Source organism: Monodelphis domestica, chromosome 3 (assembly GCF_027887165.1).
Source record: "Monodelphis domestica isolate mMonDom1 chromosome 3, mMonDom1.pri, whole genome shotgun sequence".
NCBI classification, from domain to species: domain Eukaryota; kingdom Metazoa; phylum Chordata; class Mammalia; order Didelphimorphia; family Didelphidae; genus Monodelphis; species Monodelphis domestica.
The window spans coordinates 27,827,265-27,850,003 of NC_077229.1; the positions used below are offsets into that span (position 1 = coordinate 27,827,265).

General features: G+C 54.5%; 1 protein-coding gene across 3 annotated transcripts in view; it reads right to left on the reverse strand.

Annotated features, from left to right (window-relative positions):
- Positions 1-7,033: 7,033 nt before the first annotated feature.
- FAM222A (family with sequence similarity 222 member A) overlaps positions 7,034-22,739 on the reverse strand; it is a 71,524-nt gene continuing 55,818 nt past the window's right edge. For all 3 annotated transcript variants that reach the window (XM_007490422.3, XM_056821594.1, XM_056821595.1), the window contains one exon: positions 7,034-9,756. In XM_007490422.3, the coding sequence (XP_007490484.2) occupies positions 8,357-9,756 (1,400 nt within the window). In that variant the 3' untranslated portion in view covers positions 7,034-8,356. The remainder of the gene's footprint in view (positions 9,757-22,739) is intronic.

Below are 22,739 nucleotides of genomic sequence, written 5' to 3' on the forward strand. Positions count from 1 at the left end.
CCCTCCCCCTTCTCTCCTCTCCTCCCAAATGATATTGGGGGGGGGGGGGGCGGGGGACCAGATAGGGTTTTTTCCCCCCTAGATGTCCCAGCCACCATCTGGGCAGGCTGGATACTGATTCGGGAGGCAGCCTTGTTGGAGGCTGGGCCAGGGGGCAGGGGCTCAATGAGGGCCAGAGGGCCTAATTCTTTGGAGACTTTAAGAGTCATGGTTGGGGGCAGCTGGATGGCTCAATGGATAGAGAGCCAGGTCTAGAGATGGGACGTCATGGGTTCAAATCTGACCTCAGACACTTCCTAGCTGGGTGACACCTGGGCAAGTCACTTGATCCTCATTGCCTGGTCCTTAGTACTCTTCTGCCTTAGAACCAACACATAGCATTGATTCTAAGGTCTAAGATGGGAGGTAGGATTTTAAAAAATGAGGAAACTAAGGCAAACAGGGTCAAGTGACTTTCACACAGTTAGTAAATATAGTGGCCAAGATACAGGAACAGTTTGCTATTTCCTTCTCTAGTTCATTTTGCAGATAAGGAAACTGAGGCCAACAGAGTGAAATGACTTACCCAGGACCATACTGCTAGGAAGTATTTGAGGCCAGATTTGAAGTCAGGGAAATGATGCTCTATCCTTTTTGTCATCTAGCTGCCCACAGTCATCATAGGGTCATAGATTCAGAGCTGGAAGGGAGGGACCCTAGATGCCATGGTCCAGCTTCATTTTAAAGAGAAAGAAGGGGCTAAATGACTCACTCAGGGTCACAGGAGGATTCAGTGTCTCAAGTGTGGTTTGAACCCAGATCAATCAATCAATAAATAAATACTTATTAAGAACCTATTATGTGCCAGGCACATGCTGGTAATACAAAAAGAGGCAAAAGTGGGGGCAGCTGGGTAGCTCAGTGGATTGAGAGCCAGGCTTAGAGACAGGAGGTCCTGGGTTCAAATCTGACCTCAGATACCTCCTAGCTGTGTGACCCTGGGCAAGTCACTTCACCCCCATTGCCTAGCCTTTACCACTCTTCTGCCTTGGAACCAATACACAGTATTGATTCTAAGACGAAGGTGAGGATTAAAAAAAAATAAAAGAGGCAAAAGTCAGGCATGCCCTTAAGGAAATCTCAATCTAATGGGAGAGACAACAATGGATGAAGAAGCCTGGGTATCTACAGGTTAGACAGGGGGGAAAGCCCGGGAATTAAGAGGGTTTGGGGAAGGCTTCCTGTAAAAGGTGGGACTTAAAGGAAGCCAGAGGAGGGAGAAGCCAGAGAGAATGCCTGGAGCAGAGATGGAGGCTCTTGTTGGGGGAGCACCTAGGAGGCCAGTGTCACTGGATCCAAGAGGATGCTGGGTAATAAGGTGTAAGCAGACTGAAAAGGGGGGCCAGGTGAGGAAGGGCTTTGAATGCCAAACCAAGCATTTTCTACGTGCTCCTGGAGGTGAGTGGGAGCAATGGCATTACTGAGTAAGGGAGGGCATGGTCAACCCTGGGCTTCAGGAAAATCACTTTAGTGGCTCAGTGGAGGATGGATGGGAGTGGGGACGACTGAGGCAGGTAGACCCCCCAGCAGCTACTGCCTCAAGGCGGTGGCAGTGTCAGAGGTCAGTTTGGATGGGGCAGGGGTGGGGGGGGTGAGAGAGTCAGAAGTCTGGGCTAAGTCCTAGGTGGGAGCCTGGTGGTGCTCTCTACAGTAACGGAGAGGATGGTGGAGGTGGGGGGAGAAGACAATGAGTTCTGGTTTGGACATCCTGAGCTGGACAGCCAATCGGAGCCTCCAGGAAGGCAGTCAGAGAGGCAGACAGGATGGGTAGAGTGAAATGAGATCCCCAGGAGCTGCTGAGATCAGTAAGGAAAGGAGTGGATGACCAGGAGAGAAGAGGGGCCAGCCAGAGCCTGCTGGGATCCCCAGGCTTAGCAGGTGGGACCTGGAGGAGAAGCCAACAAAAGAGATGGAGAGGGAGTGGCCAGAGAGGTAGAGGCCAGCCAGAGGGGGTTGGGGGTCCTGGAAACCCAGAGAGAAGAGCACATCCCGTTGGAGAAAGTGTGTGAAAGGCTGCCAAGAGGTCAAGGAGAAGAAGAGAGTCCTGCCAAGGATTGACCCCCCCCTCCCCGCCTCATAAGCAGAGCCTCTTCCCTGCCCCAGCCCTGACACTCACTAGCTGTGTAATCAGTCACTCAGCCCTCTGCTTCCCCATCTGTAAAATGGGGTTAATGCCGCCAGCAGCGCATGCCTCAGAGGGCTATTGTGAAGCCGAAATGAATGAGGGTATTATGAATGTCAGCTGTTATCCTCCTCATCCATCGTCCCTGTGCCCATCAGCTGTTCCCTACCCTCTGCATCTCCTCCAGCCCAGATTGGCTGGGAGGGGAACGTTCCAGGCTCTTTCCCAGCCTCTCCCCGGCCGGCCCCACCTCCCCATTGCTCCCAAATGGCATTAACCTCAGTGAAATTTTTCTTTTGTCCTAATTTTTCTTTGTTGGTTTGATTGTCAGGCAGTAACCAAGTGCGTAGACAGAGAGTTATTCTCATGGCAAGCCATAAATATCCCCGGAAACAGACTGCCTGCGGGTTTTGTTGTTCAGGGTGGGGTGGCGGAAAAGCTGGGCGAGGGGGTGGGCAGGGGGGAAGACAAATGCGCCTGCTGGACTCTTGGAGGAGCACTCTCTCCTGCCCGGTGTGGACCACAAAGCTGGAACTAGCAGGAGACAATTGGGGCTTGGCCCCAGGGGGCGAGTCCTCCTTTGGGCTAATTACAGTAAAGGGGCCAATAGCCTGGGGGAGACTCTTCCTGGCGATGGTGGTCTCAGGGAACGGAAGCTGCTTCAGGGGCCCCTTTGGAGGGGTGGCGTCCCCACTTTCCAGGGGACCGACACTGCCGCCCAGGGAGGGGAGGGGTCTTACGCAAGGTCACAGAGCTGGGGAAGGAAAAGGATCTGCCCTTGGTGGAAGCCAGATGCCCAGAGGGAGAGTTTGGAGAGAATGAAATCAATGACAACCACCCTATCTATCAATCAGTCTCTATTTTCCAGCGTGGCTTTGCTGGGTCCTTCAGAGAATCCTACCCAGAGTGTTGTGCCTGGAAAAGTCCTTTGAGATCATCGAGTCCAGTCTCTTAATTTTATTTTAAAAAATATTTTATTGATGCCTTTTGTCTTTGCATCGCAGTCATTTCGACACCCTCCACCTCCCCCATTCCTGAAGACAAACAAAACCTTACCTTCCATCTTAGAAAAGATACTGGGTATTGGTTCTGAGGACTAGGCAATTAGGGTTTAAGTGACTTGCCCAGGGTCACACAGCTCCCCCAGTCCATTTTAGAGAGCAGGAGAAGGAGGCTGGGAAAGGTAAGAGCGCTCAACCACAGCCACATGACTGGTGAATGAATAGAACCCAGGACTCTAGCCTCCCCTTCTCCTACTTTTTTTTTTTTAACTCTGTCCCGTGACTACCACCTAAACATAAACAGCCATCTCATTCCAGACCAACTCCAGTGTGCAGTCATGAGGACATGGCCCAGAGGGGGATGGGGGGAGAACCAGTGACCTCATTTCAAAGCCAAATATCAATTCTTTGGGGATCCTCTCTGGTCTGGTGTTAGCCTGTGTTACCTCCTTCCTGATAAGACGAGAGTTCCCTGGGCGGTCAGCACCAAGGTTAGCTCTGGGCCCCCTGGAAGGAACAAGCAAATTTGCTTCCTCCAGGAGGCTCAAGTGCCTTTTGGGAATATCTCGTTTTCTTCCTATAACCCTTATTGAAGTGGGCAGAGGAGGGATGGTTATCCCTGCTAGACGGATGGGAAGTTGTGCGGGGCGGGGAGGGCACAGAGAAGTTGAGTGACTTGCCCAAGGTCACTGAGGGAAGTGAGAGGAGATTCTACATTGGATTCCACAGCCAGTGCTAATTCCCTGAAATTCCAGCTGTGTTAGGGCCCTGAGCACCTGGGGGAAAGGGGATGCTTAGACACGATGAGAGCTTTAGGGAAGGCTCTTGAGTCCAAATTCTTCATTTTACAGATGAGGAAATTGGTCAGAGGTGAAGGACTTGTCCAAGGTGGTGGAGTGGTTTAGCCACACTAATGGATGCTCCTTCCTCACTTTTTTGCCTCTGTAGGGGGATTCCATGCTAGCCCAGAAGGAATCCCCATCCTGACTTGAAGGGGCAGTTGGGCCACGAAGCTGAGAGAGCCCTCCTTGGCTGCCCCCTTCCTGAAAGGCTTTGAACCAGAACCTGGGCCCTTTCCCTGGCCCAGAATAGGCTGCCTAGCTCAGTGAGTGAACGCCTGGCCTTGGGGATCAGCTTGAATCTTCCTGAGGATTCTCAGGTACAGGCTGGCAGGTCATGCACCAGGGATGGACTAGATGGGCCACTCTCTGGTTCAGGCAGGCTACAGATGAGACAGCCGGCCTCTGAGGTCCCTTACCCCCCATCTTCCCTCCCCCAGGGCCACATGGGGAGGGGGCGGCCATTCATCCATCACTTCTCCAAAAGCAGGGATAAGTAGATGCTGCCGCCGGAGCCCTCCTCTCCTCAACATCCTCCAGACAACGTTTGGTTAAGCCCCCGGCCTCACAATAGTGCACCATATGGCCGTGGCCCTGGGGAGCAGGCCAGGGCCCCTATGGAATGTGAGGCCATTATCTTCTTCTCCCTCCCGCCTGGCCTGGCAGCATTGTCAGGGCCCAGGGGGAGTGGGGGCAGCCTGGAATGGAGGGGAGGCTTATTTTGGATTAAGGGCTGGAGACCAAGTGGGGGCAGTCAAGCGAGAGACAGACAGAGACTGAGACTGAGAGGAGATAGAGAAGAGACCCCAAGAAGAAAGGAGAGGAGAAGGGAGAGAGAATGAGAAGGGAGGAGGAGAGAAAGAGAGGCAGAAAGGGGAAGAGAGGGAGACAGGGAGAGAAAGGGGAAAGGAAAGCGAGACAGAGAGAAAGAGCCAGAGCCAGAAATGCAGGAATACAGGGAGATGGGAGGGGAGTCTGATAAAAGAAGGAATACTCTCCCCAACCCTCCTTCCCTCAGACTCTAGGAGGAGAAAGGCTGATAGGTGAAGTCTCAGCACCTATAGGACCTCAGCATCCTACTCCCTGACCTTGTGGTCCAGATTTGTCTCCCCAGTTGTGAGAGGTGGAAGGTGGGAGTGCTTCTGAGGAGGGAGGATGCTATCTCCCAGCTTCCTGGCACTCTAGCCAGTGCCCATTATGGCATTTGAAGACCAGCCATGAGCAGTGACATGTAAGGCACCAAGGCTTTGGAGAAGAGGGTGGTGGTGGTGGTGGTAGTGGTATCTCTCTTCTCCTGGTCCCATTTTGCTGGAAGTGTGCCTGCCCCCAGAAGCTGCCTTGAAATTTGTCCAGGTCTTTATTTCCCCTGCCAGAAGCCTCCCCCCTACCTACCCTCTACAACTGCATCTGCTGAAGAAAAATGGATTTCAGGTGCCTTTTTCCCCGCCCACCTCAGCACAGAACAGTTCCTTTATGATTCAGACCCCAGTCCCTCAGTCTTCCTCCAGGCTCTTGTCTGGCTTGCTCACAGTTCCAGATCTCTTGCTTTGCTAGGTTCCAGAGACCTGGCCCTGGTTATGGTGCCATGTGGGGAGCCACTGCTAAAAACCTGTATCTGGGATGCTGCGGGCATCAGGGTGCTCAGAGCCTCTTGGTTTGTAGTGTATGATGGGGAATTCCATGGACATTCAACACCTGACTCCAGCCATCAGAGATGGAGTAGATAGCATTCTTACAAAGGGCTATGTGAGGAGTTTGGTCTGGTGGTTAACAGGGACCCCTTCCTACAAGCAGACCTCCTTGACCACACCTAGACTATCTCTCTGATCTTCTCCAGCTGTTTCCCAGTCAAAGCAGTCACCAGGGCTGGGCAACTGGAGCATTGGCCTAGGCTGTGAAAATTTAGAAAGTGCTGGGATTACTTATACTCCTTGAATAAGTAGAAACAACTGGGCTTAACATTTTTGTTAGCAATAATTGGGATAGGCATGGGACCTGTCATAAAGACTGCCTTGACCAAAGATAGTCAACATAATGAATTAATATATTTTTTTCTTGTTTGTTTTGTTTTACCCTGACCGAAGTGCTGGTTCCAAAACAGAAGAGTGATGAGATCTGGGCAATGGGGTTTAAGTGACTTGCTCAAGGTCACACAGTTAGGGAGGGTCGGAGGCCAGATTTGAACCCAGGACCTCCCATCTCCAGGTCTGACTCTTATTCACTGAGATGCCCAGAGAATGAGTTAAAATAGGAAGCTATCCCTCCAGAGTATCTCCGTAGCCCAAATCCAGGTAGCATCCCTGCAAGTATTTAGCTGGGAGCATCAGTCTCAAAAATGTCCAAGGACTTTGTTTTCCCTGCCGCTTAGGGGTCCTTCCGCTAAGACTTGGCCACCACTGATTGAATATTGAACCAGTCAGTATAAGTTCATTTTGGCCTCCTTTCTCAGTGGTCACCCTAGGACCAGAATTACTGTCTGTGACTCCAGCCCTCCCCTAGTTTCTTCCTTCTTCCCTTCTTCTCTGTCTCTCTCTCCCTCCTGCTCCTCCTCTCTCTCCTTCCTTCCTTCCTTCCTTCCTTCCTTCCTTCCTTCCTTCCTTCCTTCCTTCCTTCCTTCCTTCCTTCCTTCCTTCCTTTCTTCCCTCCTACCTTCTTCTGTCTTGGTATCCATATCAGTTCCAAGACAGAAGAGCAGTAAGGGCTAGACTATGGGGGTTAAGTGACTTGCCCAGGGTCACATAGCTGAGAAGTGCCTGATTTGAACCCAAGATTTCCTGAGTTCTCCAGGCCTGGCTCTCCCCACTGAGCCACCTAGTTGCCTACTCCTCTAGCTTCTGGTCAGATGTCTGACTCACTGGGTTGACTCACAGCCCCCCAACCTAGCAGGATCCTGGGTCCGCAGTCCTGAGGGACCCAGGGGCAGGGCAAGACCAGGTGAGGGGGGCACTGAACAGAGCAGAGAGGTTCAGGAGGCTCGAGGCAGATCATCCTTTTTGGGGTGGGCTGGGGGAAGTAAAGACAATCCAACAGCAGAGACACATCCGCATTTTCTTTGTTGTTTTTTTTCTCTTTTTAAAACAATATAGTGCAGACAGCACTTCTCACAGTAGAATATAATGGTCAATTTTAGTACAAAAAACATTCTCAGAGATTTGTAAATGCACTTAGTGCTTGCACAGGCCTTGCAGAAAGAACGCTTTCTGTCTGAGCACGACTGTAGAGCGAGAGGGGAAGAAGAGAGGAAGAGCTTGGGGCCTGAGGGGACAGGAGGTAGGGCAAGGAGAGGGGTGTTCTCGAACGCAGCCCCCCTGGGATTCTAGGCTCCCCACTCTACCGACAGACATGGGGAATGGACTGCGGGTGGGGTGGGGCGTTCCAAGAAAATGGAAAATAAATACCCAAGGACCAGGAAATAAAGCCACAAACTTGGTTGGTGGCATGGGGGGTGGTGGAGGGGAAGGCAGGGCAGGGGGGCTTTTTTTTTAAATTTCAGAAAAACAAAAATCTGAGGGAGGAAATCAAGATGACCAACAGGACAGGGAGGATGGATCCTGGGCTTCGAAAATCTAATGTGTCTCTAATTCCTACTGGGTGAGGGGGGAGGAGGAGGAGGATGGCCAATGGGCAGAAGGGCCTGGAGACTGAGCAAAGGCTCCGGTGACCCTGGCTGAGATGCCTCAGAAGGGAGGCCCCGGGGCCAGGGGGAAGATGTCATGGCTCGCCCAGGGGAGGAAGAGGGAGGGGTAGGAACAGGACAGTCGTGGGGCCTCTTCTGGTGGCTCTTTCATTTCTGCCAAGAAGGCTGGGGGATGGGGAATGGCATCCGGAGAGGACTGTGGGGGGAGGGCCAGGGAGTCAAGGAGGTGGCAAAGATGGCACAGTCTGGCCCCTCCCCCGCCCCCACCCTTCCAGTTTCCCACCGATCCAGTCTAGGATTGGATGAAGACCATCCCGGTAGCAGCCCGACACCAAAGTGGGCAGGAGGGGCCACACAGAGCCGGCGCCAGCCATGTTTTCCAAGTGGTTTCTTTTGCTTTCTCTAGACGGTTCCCAATTTTTTTGCAAAGCAGTGCAAGTGAGAGATTGGACCATGGCGGAGGCCTGGCAGCGCCCGGGGGGCTCTGGAACCTCCTGCCTGGCCTCCTCCTCCAAGAAGCCCCCCAGTCATTGACCAGCCCCTGGGCTCTCCCCTTCTGAATGCTCAGGCGGCCCGGCCCTCCCGGCTGGCCTCTCGGGGTCTCCCAGGGCCCGGGAGAAGCCTGGACCGGTGGCCCGCGGGGGCGGAGGGGGTGAGGAGGGCCCTCTCCCCCGGCTCCCGCCCTCCTGGTCTGTCCGTGTGGCCCGGGCCGCGGCCCTTATCTGTAGACGGGCAGGCGGATGTGGGCGTGCTGGTGGTCCAGGAGCCGGGGGACGGACACCGTCTCGTAGCCCTTGCCCAGCATCTGCTCCTTGATGCAGGGCGGGTGGATGTCGTTGATGAGATACTCGAGCGACTGGAGGCTACTGCTGAGGATGGACGTGTTGCAGACCGTCTTGCTGGGGAGGCCGGCCAGCCCGTCGGCGGCGGCGGGGTGCACGGCCAGCTCCCGGGGCCCGGGGCCCAGCTCGGGGCCCGGGTTGTAACAGTCGCTGTTGGGGGTGACCAGGATGCTGTTCCAGGGGGGCGCGAAGTAGGGCCCCACCGCGAAGTTGCCGTGCATGCCCACGCAGTTCAAGGGGGAGGAGCTCACCTTGTCCCCCGCCCCGCCCAGCGCGTAGGGGCGGGGGGCGGCCCCGCACGCCTCGGGGGACTTGCTCACGGCGCCGCCCCCGCCGCTGCCCCCGCTGTACATGCGCAGCTGCTGCTGTTGCTGCTGCTGCTGCTGCTGCTGCTGCTGCTGTTGCTGTTGCTGCTGCTGCTGCTTCTGCTGCCACAGCAAATAGTCCAGGCCGGCCCCGCCGCCGCCGCCGCCGGCGTCCGGGTACCCGGCGGCCTTGAGGCCCCCCAGCGCCATGGCCGGCGTGGCCCCTACGACTAGCTCGGCCCCCTTGCGACAGTCGGGCAGCATGGCGCTGGCGTAGGCCAGCGCGGAGCCGGCCATGCCGGAGAAGCCGGCGGGGGTGGCCGCCGTGGGGCGCTTGGCCGGGCTGGGGTGAGTGACCGCGACCCCCTGGCAGGCCGGCTGGGAGCCCTGGGCCTGGCACTGCTGGTTGACCTGGTAGATGATACTCTGAATGGAGGGCAGGTTGGAGGGCGGCAGCGCCAGCCCGCGCCCGGCCAGGGGGATGACCGAAGCCGCCACCGTGACGTTGGGGGGCGGGGCGGGCCCCTCCAACGGCTTCTGCCCGCCGTGGTAGCCCAGGGGGGCGGCGCTGGGCCCTAAAGTGCTCGACACGGGGTAGGGCGCGATGCCCACCTGCACGGCCGCAGGGGACAGCTTCGTCCGCTTGCCCTCCACGCTCTTGACCACCCCTTTGCCGGAGGAGGAGGCGGCGCCGGCGGCAGCCGGGGCAGAGCCGGAGCCGGAGGACACGGCTGCCTTCACGATGGCCAGCAGGCCTTGGTAGCCGCTGGCGTGCAGCGGGTAGGGGCTATAGCGCTGGCCCGTCGTGTCGTACCCATTGACGGTGCGGCTGAGGTGTTTGTGCTGCGGAACGCGGATGTTGGTGGGGAAGATCTTGATGCTGAGAGGGCTGTTGGCCACCTTCTGGGCGTAGGCGTCCAACTCGGCCGGGCTCGGGTACCGCGGGGAATGCATGGAGCTCACCGGCTCACCTAGGACAGACACACGGCAAGAGTTAGAGCTCTTTCTGGGCTGGGGCCTGGCTGCCCCAGGCTCCATGGGCCCCCCTTCTCCCTGAAATCTCATCAGGTCCTTTTCCAGGACACTGGCTCTAACAGTGCCCCATGGCACCCTGGGTCCTCTCCTGGGCATTAGCACCAGCTGCCCTACCCTGATCCCTTGCTGCCTTTCCTGGGTTCCGATCCCTCTGCTCTCTTCCAGCCCCTTGTTTTCACATCCTCTCATCGGGCCTCCCCCTTTGGCCCAGGCTTCTAGACCCACCATCTTCATGACTTCCATAACTAAGCACCTTTAGGCCCTGGCACCCACCCTTGGGATTTCCATACCCTCCTGGGAGGATTTCTTTTCTGTGATGACTGTCCCAATGAGAGTGAAGACTCCTGAAGAGGAGCAGGGACAAGGGGTAGGAGGGTGGCTCGATAGATTGAGAGCTGAGCCTGGAGACAGGAAGTCCTGGGTTCCAGTGTGGCCTTAGACACTTCCCAGCTGGGTGACCCTGAGCAAGTCAACTAACCCTCATTGCCTCGCCCTTATGGCTCTTCGTGCTGGAATCAATATTTAGTATTGATTATGAGATGGAAGGGAAGGGTTTAAAAACTAAAAAGGAACGGTGGGGATGGCTCGTGTTCTCCACTGGTGTCCCCAGCCATTAGCACAGCGCTCGGGACACAGTAGGCCCTTCGTTAATGCCTTTTCATTCAATCATTTGTTCATTCATTCACCCAGTCATCCATTCAATCTCTCCCCAAAGCCAGCTAAAAGTGATTACAAATGACTCTTAATTAGAAGCAGCGTGCTACTCCTAACAGAAAGGGTTTGGAGTCAGAGGGCCGGGCACGAATGCCAGCACCGCTGCCTACCAGAGGAGGCCCAGAAGACCCTGCAGGTCCTGTCGGCTTCGAACTGCTGACCTTTTTTTTTAATCCTTCCCTTCTGGTCTTAGAATCCATACTTTGTATCTGGCCCAAGACAGAAGAGTGGAAAGGGCTAGGGGATGGGGGTGAAGTAACTGGCCCAGGGTCACCCAGCTGGGAAGTGTCTGAGGCCAAATTTGAACCCAGGACTTCCTGTCCTGGCTTCAGCCCAGCTGCCCCCTACGCCGGTGGCCTTTACTAGAGAAGGCTGGGGGAGACTCTGGGGTGAGGAGGCCGAGGGGCAGCAGTAAGTAGGCTGCTTTTATTAGCGTGTAAGGAGAGATGAAGGGGAGAAATGCGCCGTCCGCCCGAGAGGGTGGCTGGAGCCAGATGGCGGAGGGTTTTGGAAGCCAGGCAGAAAGGCTGTTGGAAGGGTTTTCTGAAGGTGGGGGGGCTGGTAAGAAGGAAAAAAATAGATTTTTGTTCATTTAAAAAATGTCTATTTTAAAAAATCCAGGTGGAGGAAGAGCCTCTGACGCTGCTTGGGCAAGCCTTGTCTGCCTGGAAGCTCCCTGCAGGCAGGGGCTGGTTTTGTCCTGTCCAAAGCTCCGGCCTCGGCCCTGGCACATGGAGGGGGCTCAGTCAGGACTTCCTCGTCCCCCACTTGTTTTTGCTGTCAGTCTGGCTAATGAGGCCGGCTCCTGGGCTTCTCTCCCGAGGAGCATCCTCTGGCATCGGCACGCCACGGTGCCCCCTTCCCAGGCTGGCCTTGGAACTCGGGGCGGCTGGCAGCCTGCGCCCCTCTCGGCTTCTCCCAGCGCCCCTGGGACCCTGCCCGCCTGCCTGCCCGCCTTCCTCCCTCACCCTGTCTCTGGCTTTGACAGCAGGCTGAGCCCGGTGGCCGAGCCTTATTTATGAACTGTCAGGCACGGGCTGAAGAGTGTAATTTACATGACACATTAAATGTCCGAGCTGTTAGCCAAAACAAACAGCCGTCAACAGGCAGGGCGCCCCGAGACCTTCCTTCGGGGGCTCCTCCTGGCCTCCAGCCCCCTCCGAGGCCGGGGCGCACCCTGCGCCGTCTGAGGAGGAGCCCAGACGCCTGACTCCGGGTGGCTCACCCTCCCGAGGCACGGGGATCAGAGCTGCAGCCCAGGGCACCGAAGAGACTGATCCAGGGTCCCACAGCTCCCAAGCACCGGAGGAGGGATCCGATCCTGGCTTTCCTGGATCTCCTCTCCTTTGTCTGGACATCCAGCCCAGGACCAGAAGGCTCTAGAATTAGATCTGGAAGTAACCTTGGAAGAGATCAGGAGCACCCTCTTCATTTTACAGATAAGGAAACTGAGGGCCAGAGAGGGGAAGGAGCTTGATCAGGGGGATTAAAACCCAGGACCTCTCTCTCTCTCTTGTTCCCTGCTGTCTCTCACTCTCTGTCTCTTTCTCTATCCCTCCCTCTCTTTCCCTCCTCCCTCTCTCCATTCTTTTTCTGTCGGTCTGTCCATCTCTCTGCCTCTCCCTCTCTTTCCCCCTCTCTCTCTCCATCTCTTTCCCTCTCTTTCCCTCCTCCCTCTCTCCACTGTCTCTCTCCATTCTTTTCTCTGTCGGTCTGTCCATCTCTCTGCCTCTCTCTCTCCATCTCTTTCCCTCCCTTTCTCTCTCCCTCTCTCCACTGTCTCTCTCCATTCTTTTCTGTCTCTGTCTCTTTCCCTCTGTCCCTCTCTGTTTCTGATTCTGTCTCTCCCTTCTCTCCCCTCTCTTTCTCTCCCTCTGTCTCTTGCCTTTTCTCTTTGTCTCTGTCTCTGTTTCTCACAGGTTCAAATTCTGCCTTAGATGCTGAGAAGAGGCCAGCCTTCTTGATAGCCGTTTCCACAGGCGAGAGTTCCTTATATCAAGGAAATGACAGGTGTAGCCCTGAGCTCCCCATTAGAAGTATAAACCCTTGCCTTCTGTCTTATAATCAATATTGCGTATTGGTTCCAAGCAGTAAGGGCTAGGCAATGGAGGTTAAGTGACTTCCCCAGGGTCACACAGCTGGAACGTGTCTGAGGCCAGCTTTGAACCCAGGACCTCCCATTTCTAGATGTGACTCTCAATCCACTGAGCCACCCAGCTGCCCCATCATATATATATATAAAATAACCCTGACCTTCTGTTTTAGAATCAATATTAAGTGTCAGTTCTAAGGCAGAAGAGCAGTAAGGGCTAGACAAGGGGGTTTAAGTGACTTGCCCAGGGTCACACAGCTGGAACGTGTCTGAGACCCGAATTGAATTGAGCCCTTCATTTTATAGGAGACAAAATATAATGTAGGGCAGAGAGGGGGGACCTGGGTTCAGATTCAGTCTCTCTATCCAGGATAAGTCATTTAACCCCTAAAGGGCTCTGACAACTGGGTAAGACTGAATCACAGGACAGTTGGGGCATAAGCCTCAGTACAAGAAGTTTCCTCCTTGGGAAGTGCTTAAAAAAACAAAGAAAAGCCCATCTATTTCTCTGGGTACACTTTGCTTTTTCCTCCATAGAACATGTTCTGGGCAGGAGCCGTTTTGTCAACGAGGTGCAGTGGATGGAGGGCTAAAGTCAGGAAAACTTGAGTGTGGATCCTCAGCGTTCTCATCTGTAAAATGGGCATCATGACAGCCCCGAGGCTCCAGTGGGATGGTACACACAGAGCGCTCGGCTAACCTGCAAAGGCCTAAGGACCGTCAGCTGAGTGCCTGGGCCAGATGGAGGACTGGGCAGAGGCTTGCCGGCCAGATTCCTGCCCAGAAGGCGGCGGGGAGCGTGTTCTGGGCCGGTTCCTCCCCTCTGCTCGGGCTCCAACACTCCCTTCTCCGCCTGGCCCTGGGCCGGTTCTGCCCAGGCTCTACCCGGGGCAAGGCGCTCGGCGCTCTGACCTGCCCCTGTTCCTGGACAGAACTCTTCCTAAGTGGCCTAAGAGAAAGTCGGTGTGGAGAATGGAAATGTCACTCGGGCCAAGGGGGGAATCTTTCTCTGAGATTGGATTTAAACTACATTATACAAGCAATTTCATGGGTGCTTAGCGCCACTCCAGAGTCCCAGAAAAAGGAGGAAAGCTTTCCATTTACCCGCTATAAATCAGCCGCAGCCATAATGAGCACAAAAATGTCACTTTTATGCAATTTTACAGATGAACAAAACTGGGGAAATTAACTGTAGTAACCTACTGGAGTCAGCAAAAGTAGCTGCAGACAAAAAATTATATCTGTATATATTTTCGTGCCCCTCCAACCCTCTCTCAGGCAAGTTTCTGCCATTCTGGAGTGAAAACTCATTTGTCCTTCCCATTATAGTTTCATTTGGAGTTTATCTTGAGTATCCAATGAGCCACCAGCTGTGAAAATGATTAAATCTACAAAATCTATCTAATGGATGGAATAAATTAGGTGTTTAAAACCTCAAGGGGGGAAATGGGGGAACGCCTGGCCTGGAGTCATCCAGAAGAGGGGGTCCCCTGAGGCCTCCCCGACCCCCGTTAGCCCTTCTGCTTCCCTCTTGTCCCTCCCAGACTTTCTGACCGGGACTGTGGGCAGCCGGACAGTCAGGGGATGGACCTAGCATGTGGTGCGTAACCCGGGGCAAAGGCATCTCATAGAAATAGATGGGTGTCAAAAGCCTCATCTTCCCTCTTGGAATCTATACTGCGTTTTGGTTCCAAGGCAGAAGAGTGGTCAGGGCTAGGCAGTGGGGGTGAAGTGACTTGCCCAGGGTCACTCAGCTAAAAAGTATCATTCGTACTGATTTTCTGTTTGTTTTTCCTGGGAGAAGAGCGTCAGGGCTGGACAGTCAGGGTCCCCCGGCTAGGAAGGGTCTGAGGCTGAGTTTGAAGCCAGGTCCGGCTTTCCCTAGTCTAGGATGTTTCCCTGCATGTCTTATAGTGAGGGAAATTACAGCATTTATTATTTATTACATATTATTTATATATGCTGTTTCCCCTTTGTTTTCCCTTCCTAAAATATAGATTTAACAGTCTGCAGGACCAAACTTCAGAGGGTCAGCTTTTCAGAGGGGGCCCCAATGGGATGGGACGATTTATCTCTGTTGGGAATTTCCCAACATTCGGGAGGGGGCTCTGGGTCAGGAGTGATGTTATTTTGTGCATTTTGTATTTGTTTCTTGGGGTCCATGTTGGGTGACCCCCTCCTCCCCCCAGAATAGGGGCTCCCAGAGGGCAGGAAGGCTTCCACTTTTATCTCTGCATCTTCAAAGCCTAGCAGGTGCCTGACAGCAGGCTAGGACTGAAGCTTCTGCCATGAGGCAAAGGATGGAGACTGGTCCAGGGAGCTCCCCGGGGGAGGAAACCCTGTCTCCTGACAGAGGCCAGCCCCATCCCTGCTCTCAGTCTCAGAGGGGCGGCTAGTAGCTCTGATTTGCCCAAATGGCCTGTATGGATCAAAGCCAGGACTTGAATCTGGGTCTTTGTGGCTTTGAAGTTGATTTTTGAGCAGGCAAAAGCAGGAAGGCAGTGAGTGGAGCTTCTCCCACCTGCAACACTTACTAGTCATGGACAAGTCATGTCACCCCCCAGACCTGTTTCCTTATCTATAAGTTGGGGAGCCTCTGGGGCCCCTTTGACCTCTCTGAGTCTCAGTCTCCTTGTCTGTAAAATGGGGAGCTCAGTCTAGCTGGCCTCTGGGGCCCCTTTGACCCCTTGGGTTTCAGTCTCCTTGTTTGTAAAATGGGGAGCTCAGTCCAGATCTGTTGCCCTCCCTGGGTGTCAGGGTCTTCATCTATAAAGGGCCACCTCTCTGGGCTCTTCCCTCCTGCACCCCTCTCTGTCCCCATCTCGCACCCTAGCCCCAGTGTCATTTGCCAAGCATCCAGAGGCAGTGCCCCAGATGGCAATGAAAATGACACCATTAGAGGGGGTTCCTGGGGGTGAGAGAAAGGGGCCTCTCACTGAGCAGGAACAGGGGTCTCCCAGCCTTTTCTTCCTCAGCCAACAGGCTCAGGAAACTTTGGGGGAAGAAGGGGGGAGGCAGCCACCCTGAAGGCCCCCCTCTGCTCCGCAGTAAGGCCTGGCTCTGGGGGCCAAATGCAATTGCACACACTTCATTCCAGTAAGTAATGGTATGGAAAAAGACCTCAGATAAGCATTTCACACACACTCTTTGAAGACGGGCAAACATTTCCACGTGAGTGCCACGAGACTCTCTCTGCCTTACTTCTCCATTCCTCCCTCACCCCAAAACAGGAGGCCCCCCTCTAGCTCCTCAGTGGCCCGGGCCAACCCCATGAACCTAGATCCCCACTCCTAACAGCCTCTTGGGGGAGAGGGGCTGCCCTGGGCTCGTTTCACGGGCACCTGAGAGCTGGAAGGGAGCCCGGAAATCTGAGAACACATATCACAGAACTGGAGAGCTGATCCACCCCAATTCCTACCTAATATACCTGATGCATACAGGTATACTAGCCTTTGCTTGAATACCTCCAAGGATGGGGAGCTCACTCTCTCCCAAGGCAGCCCATCTCTGTTAGGCTCTCGCTTCGTAGAGGGGAAACTGAGGCTTCCCAGAATGGTTAAGGAACCTCCTTAAGGCAGGGCAGCTGGGTGGCTCAGTGGATGGAGAGCCAGGCCCAGAGATGGGAGATCCTGGGTTCCAATCTGTCCTCAGATGCTTCCTAGCTGTGTGACCCTGGGCAAGTCACTTTACCCCCATTGACCAGCCTCACATCTCTCGTGACCCAGAACCAATGGCCAGGACTGATTCTAAGATGGAAGAGGAGAACTTAAAGAAAAAAAGAAAAGACACCCACAGAAGATGCCACATCTAGGAGGGAGCCCAGTGGAGAGAGGAACTCAGTTCTTCTGAACCCAAATCGGATGCTCTTTCTCCCCTGCTAGTCTGGCTTCCAGGACCCTCTTTTTAAAGGCGAAGGAACTGTGACTGGGAAGGTCGACACGACTTGCCCAAGGTCCTTTCTATGCTCCCATTTCTCAGATGAGGACAAGAAGGCTCGATGTGGGTCTGGTGGTTTGCCCCCAGGACACTCGGTCACTCTCAGGCCAGGGTATCTGCCGCCACAGGCAGGTCCCCCCTTGCCTGGGATCTGCGTGCTGCCCTCCAGGGGCTCCCAGGTGAACAGGGGACACAACAAGTGCGCAAAACCCCAGTTACAGACAGCTCCCGCAGCCTTCCAGGGCAGGCCATAGGGAGCCAGGGTGGTGCTACACCCTCAGACTCACTCAGACTCAGTGACAACCACATCTGCCTCCCTACCGTTCCGCACACTCAGCCCTCCATTTCCCACCTCCATCCCTTTGCCGCGGCCGTCCCTCGTGCCAAGAATGTCGTTTCTTCTCCCCTTTTCCCTTTGACTCCCCACCTCATTCTGTCTATATTCTCTACCCGTCTGTACATGGACGTCACTCCCACAAACATGGAAACCCCTGGAGGTGCGGAACCGCCCCCTCCCCCCCCACCGGCACTCGAGCACACGTGGACCCAGGCCTCTGTGGTGCCTGCCAGCTCTAGGCTCAGGGACCCCAGGGGACTCCAGACACAGAACACCAAGGCTCATTAGGGTGTAGACACGTAGCCCATTAGGGTGTAGACACGCAGACCCCATTAGTGTATAGACATGTAGACCCATTAGGGTGTAGACATGTAGACTCATTATGGTGTAGATCCATTAGGGTTTAGACATGTAGACCCATTAGTGTGTAGACCCATTAGGGTGTAGACACATAGACCCAGTAGGGTGTAGACACGAAGACCCAGTAGGGTTTAGACACGCAGACCCAGTAGGGTGTAGACGTGCAGACCCATACATATGCAAATGGATAAAAATTGAGTAGGTGACCCCCCCTTGCACATCCTGGTGCTCAGAGGTGCCGGATCCTGGTCTGGGCCAGGCTCCCCCCCAAAAACACGCGAGGGCACACATAGACCCAGGATGCCCACGGCATGCTGCGACATACACAGTCACGTCATGGGCCAGGTCCCAGGCCAGGAGTGAGGAGTGCGAGGAGCTTCCACGCCAACAGGGGAGATGCCAAGCATCTACTGGAGAATGCAGAGTTTGGGAGGAGGGAGGGAAGGCGCTGGGGCTGCCCAACAGGGACACTGAGAGCTCGGAAGGAAGGACGTGTGTGTGCATGTGTGCACGTGTGTGCGTGTGTGCATGTGTGCCTCCCCACCCAGCCCCTCCCCAGGCCGAGCTCCTCCCCTGCTCCCTCGGGCACGTCTCCATTAAGGCCTTGTAAGGGTAATTTAAAAGGCAGAATGGAAACGAGGTCAGCGGCCATTGCTGCCATTAAGGGGATGTTATGGGCCTTTTACAGGTGTCTTAAATAGACATTGTTATTAACGAGTATATTAAACCAATTAAAATCAGAGCCTCAGAGTGGGACTTAATGTAACTGGGAGGAGACGTGTGAGACCACTTCATATTCCTGGCTGATTCCGGTCGGCAAGATGGGAGCTGCAGAGGGAATGGGGGCTGGGCTGGCTGGTCACGGTCACCGGGTTGTCCTTGGGGCCTGGCGCCCAGCATGGAAGAGAGTGTGGGATGGAGAATCAGGAGAGTCTGGGTTCAAATCCAGCCCCACCTAAGTAGCACTGTGACCCAAGGTGAGCTATTGAACTTCTTTCAGCCTCTGTTTCCTTATCTGTAAAATGGGGTTGTTTTGAGGAACAAATCAGAGAATAGAAAGTATTTGTACACCTTGAAATACTATAGAAATGCCAAGGTTAAATGAGCTATGCAATACAGGATAGGTACTTCTGAGGCCCTATCTTGCTCCAAGATGCTCTGATCCCAGAATCCTTTTCTTTGTGCATGCCCTCAGATATTTGAAGATAATAATAACCCCCTTTATTTCTACCATGTTTTAGATGATCACATCCACCCAGCAAGGTAGGTGCTAGTATCCCCATTTTACAGATGAGGGCATGGAGGCAAATGAAGATGAAGTGACTTGTCCAGGGTCACACAGCTAGTATGTATTTGAGGCAGGGTTTGAACTCAGGTCTATCTCAAGTCCAATGCTAATTGATTACTAAATAGGATTCTCACCTCTGACTGTTAGCCTGTACCATGATGCCTTCCATGAGTACAAAGCTAGTCGGCACCTTGGAGGTAATCTAGTTCAACCTTCTTTGTAATCCAGGGTTAGCGAGTTAGAGAGCTTGGCTGAAATTATGTCTTCTTAATAAAAACTCAGTACTTTTCCCATCCATTGATAATCACTCAGCATCTATCCATCAAGTACTTCCTATGTGCCAGGTACTGTGCTCAGCTTTGGGGATACCCACTCGTCCCATCTTCAGCCTGTTCTGGTCAGGGTTTATAGGGAGAAGGGGGCTGTACCAGGCATCCCCAGCCAGTACCTCTTTTAAGAGAATAGCATCTCTACCTTGACTCTTGGGGTTCTTGCTGGGGGGGGGAGGAGCACAGCAGTGTGGAGAGGCGGCAGTGGAGAAGGGGCTCCTGACTCTTCCCCATCCTATCTAGCAGACTGTCCTACAAACAGTTGGGGAGAGGGAGACAGTCTCCACTCTGTCCTCCAGCTGAAGAGAGCTGTTGGCCTTGGGCCGTAAACAAAGAGCCTGAGAGGATAAATAAAAGTAATCCAGGAGGCTGGACTGGGAGAGGAATGAGCTTGGGAGGAAAAGGGGAAGAGAGAGAAGGGCAGGAAGGCAAAAAAGGCAGAGAAGAAGCTGGGGAGCAGCAGGACCCACTAGAAGCCAGCCCATTCCCAGTAAAGGTGGGCTTTTAGCAGGAGAGGGCAGGGCACTTCCCTGATCAGATAGAGCCTACCGTAGTACCAAGAGCACAGGACTTGTGGGCAAAGCATCTTGCCTCTGACTCGGAGCAAATCACTTCATCTTTGTGTTCTTGGCTCTCTTGTCTGGTGAAAAATGAATTAATAATCCTCACAGCTACCTTCCTTCTAGGATGTGTGTGTCCAACAATGACAGCAGGGACCCTGGCCAGGGAGATCTGGGGATCTGAACCCTGTTGCCAGAGATCACCTCTAAAACCCTGGAAGCATTAGAGAAAGCAAGCTGTTGTGATATTATTAACCCAGAAACACCTTATCACAGACTCCTGTAAATTTGGGATTTAGGGGTGGGGGATCTCCCAGGCCATTGAATTCAACCCCCTCATTTTATAGAGGCAGAAACTGAGGCCCAGAGACAGGAAGGGACTTGTCCGAGTTCACATAGGTGGGGTCCTGCTATTCCTTCGTGACCCTCTGAATGATGTCCCATGAGCACAGGGTTTGGAGACAGAGGACAGAGCCCCCCCTGGGGCCCCCCGAGCCAGGGTCCTTGCTGTTGGTGCCTACAACGGGGAAGGGCAGGGGATAGGGTTGGGAGACAAGAGGCCCATCTGCATTCTCCTTCATCTTGACACCACTACCCTTGGAGGTGGCAGCATCCTGAATACTCAATTAACATGACACTAATTAGCTGGTGACATGGGAGGAATGCCTAATGAAGCCACTGAGGGGTGAGCTCTGAAGGAGGGGGAGCTGGCCACTGCTGCAGGGTGAGAGCAGGTATTGGGGGGCTTGTCTGCTTCTCTGCCACAGCTAAGCAGCAGGGGGCTTCCTTGCTGTTCTGAGGACTCTGCCCCTTTCCCCTCAGGCTCAGTGTCCTGAGACAGGCCTGGATGGAAGGATGGGAGCAAGGGAAGGATAAAAGACCTCTGAGGCAAGCTGGGGCCCATGGGTGGGACCCAGGAGCTGAGGGTGGGGGGCAGGCAGGCTCTCACTCCTGAGATCTGTGGAGGAGGGGCACCTCCTCCTTTAGGGGGTAGTAGCCACAGGGAGAGAAGGAGAAAGTGCCTGGAGTGGAGTACTGTTAGCATACCCTTCCTTTCTGCCGGCCCCCTCCCTTCCATCAAACCCCCTCCCACCAGCTGCCGGGGCTGTGACGGGCCGATCCCCTGTGTTGTCACATAGGAGAATGACAGGCTTGAACCCCCGGGGGGAAAATTACAGGGCTCCCAATTTCCTCCTAGCCCGTCTCTCCTGGCAGCCGCCAAGCAGCTCCCCCTCGCTGTATTAATGACTGCTTTCCACCCGCGGTAATTACCGTACGGCTCCTGCCGCTGCTGCCTGCCCGCCTGGGGCCCCAGAAGCCGTGGCAGCCGTCACTGTAGACAGTCGGCCTGGCGGTGCTGCTCTGCTTCTGGGGACCCGGACGATCCCTTTTCTGTGTTCAAGTGCTGGCTCCAGGGAGACCCTGTCCCTGGCAGGCCGCTAACTAGCCCCACAGGGTCATCTTACTTGTCCTTGGATGCTTGGCCCAAGCCTATCGGTCCCAAGGGAGCTGTTGGGAGACCCGGGGTCAAACCTCGGCTCTGTCTGGGGGGCCTGAGGCAGGGCACTTTCCTCCTCTGGGCCTCAGACTACGGGGGGTTGGATCCCTGAGGCCCCTCCAGCTCCGATATCAGTGACTCTATAATGAGCAGGACTGAACTTGGCAGAGTTCTCCTGGGCCAGGCCCGAGAGGAAGAATCACCCCTGGCCAAAGCCTGGACCATTCCCCCGCTGACTCCCACGTGACTCTTCGGAGAGCCTGGCACCATTCCTCCCGCCCTCTGCCTTTGCCTTGAGTCTGTCATGGGGCTCCAGGAGAAACTGGCTGGCTATGAGACGTGCTGACAGAGTGACAGGTTTGCCTTCAAGCACGAATCGATGAACACGTGTTTATTAAGCCATATTTACGAGCCAGGCCCCAGGGCTGGGCACCACGGGAACAAGTGGGAAGACGGAACAATCCCTGTCCTGGAGGAGCATCCCTCCTGCCCAGGGGAGATGGCATGCCCACCGGAAACAAGTGGGTCTAGACCCACAACGGGGCACAAACACATCTGGAGGCCTTGGCACGGAAGGAGCCCTGGCCAGGAAGCAGGGATGCTCAGAGGGTCCAGCCACAGTGACCCAAGAGAAGTTAAGGGGGTGGTCTCCATGACCTCGAAGGGTCCTGAGGCCCCCTGCAACTCTAGATCATTAACTAGAGGAGCCTCTTGCTTTACAGAAGGGAAACTGAGGCTGCCCTGAATGGTTAAGGAGCCCAGCTAAGGGGGGCAGTGAGGTGACTCAGGAGCTGCCCTCTAAATCAGTGACTCAGACGTCTCTGGTCGTTGGCCTGGGCTTTGTATCCCTCATTGTTAGTGCAGGGCCTGAAGCCCTGCAAGAACTCACCAAAAGCTTGTTGACCAGCCCTTGTTCCCCACCAGTGGAGACCAAAATCGGATGAACCAAGCCCACTAAGAGCAGCTTCTAACTCTTGAGCCCTTCCTTTACCACCCCAAAGGGCTTTCCTCACAAAAGCTCTGGGAGAGCCTCCTTCCCTATTCCTGGCTTTGGACCTCTATTGACCTTGGTCTCTGTCCCTCTCTCTTCTCTGTCTCCATCTCTGTCTTTTCCAAGTTCTCACCTGCCATTTTGGTCCCTCGTCTCCATCCCTCTATCTGCTTCCTCTCACTTTCTCCATCCGTCCATCTCCATCTGCCCATCTTCTACCTGCCTTCATTCCTTTATCTCTCAGTGTCTTTTTCTCTCTTCTCCATCCATCAGCATCTGATCCTCTCTCCATCACTCCTGTCTCCATCCCTCTCTTTTTCTCCATCCATCTGTGTCTTCCTGCCTCTTCCTTCCTCCATTTGTCCTTCCCCTGACACCTGCTCCCGCAGCTCTCTCTCTGGTCTCTGTGGCCCTTCCTCTCTCCCACTCCTCCTCCCCAGCTTCATTGGGGGATCTTCTCTGAGGGCCCCTGAAGGAGGGTGAGTCAAAGCCTGGGGAGGGAGGCCAGGCACTTCCATTTCTCAGGCTATGCTTGCTAACAGCTAAATAGTTGGACCTACTCTTGGTGGTCAAGATTTGTCTGAAATATTATTGGAATTGCAAATTGGTTTGTTTCTTCCGTGTTTCATTAGTGGAAAAGGAAGAGGCATTGCCCGTGGCAGTAACCTCCTGGCTTGCTCTAGTGCACTGACCATAGGAGTCCCCATGGCTTGGAAGGGATGGGGCAGGCTGGGGGGCGGGGAGGGAGGAAGAGAGGGTCTCCCCCATTTCTATGGGGCTGAGCCAAGGTGGGCATGAGGAGCCTCCAGACAGG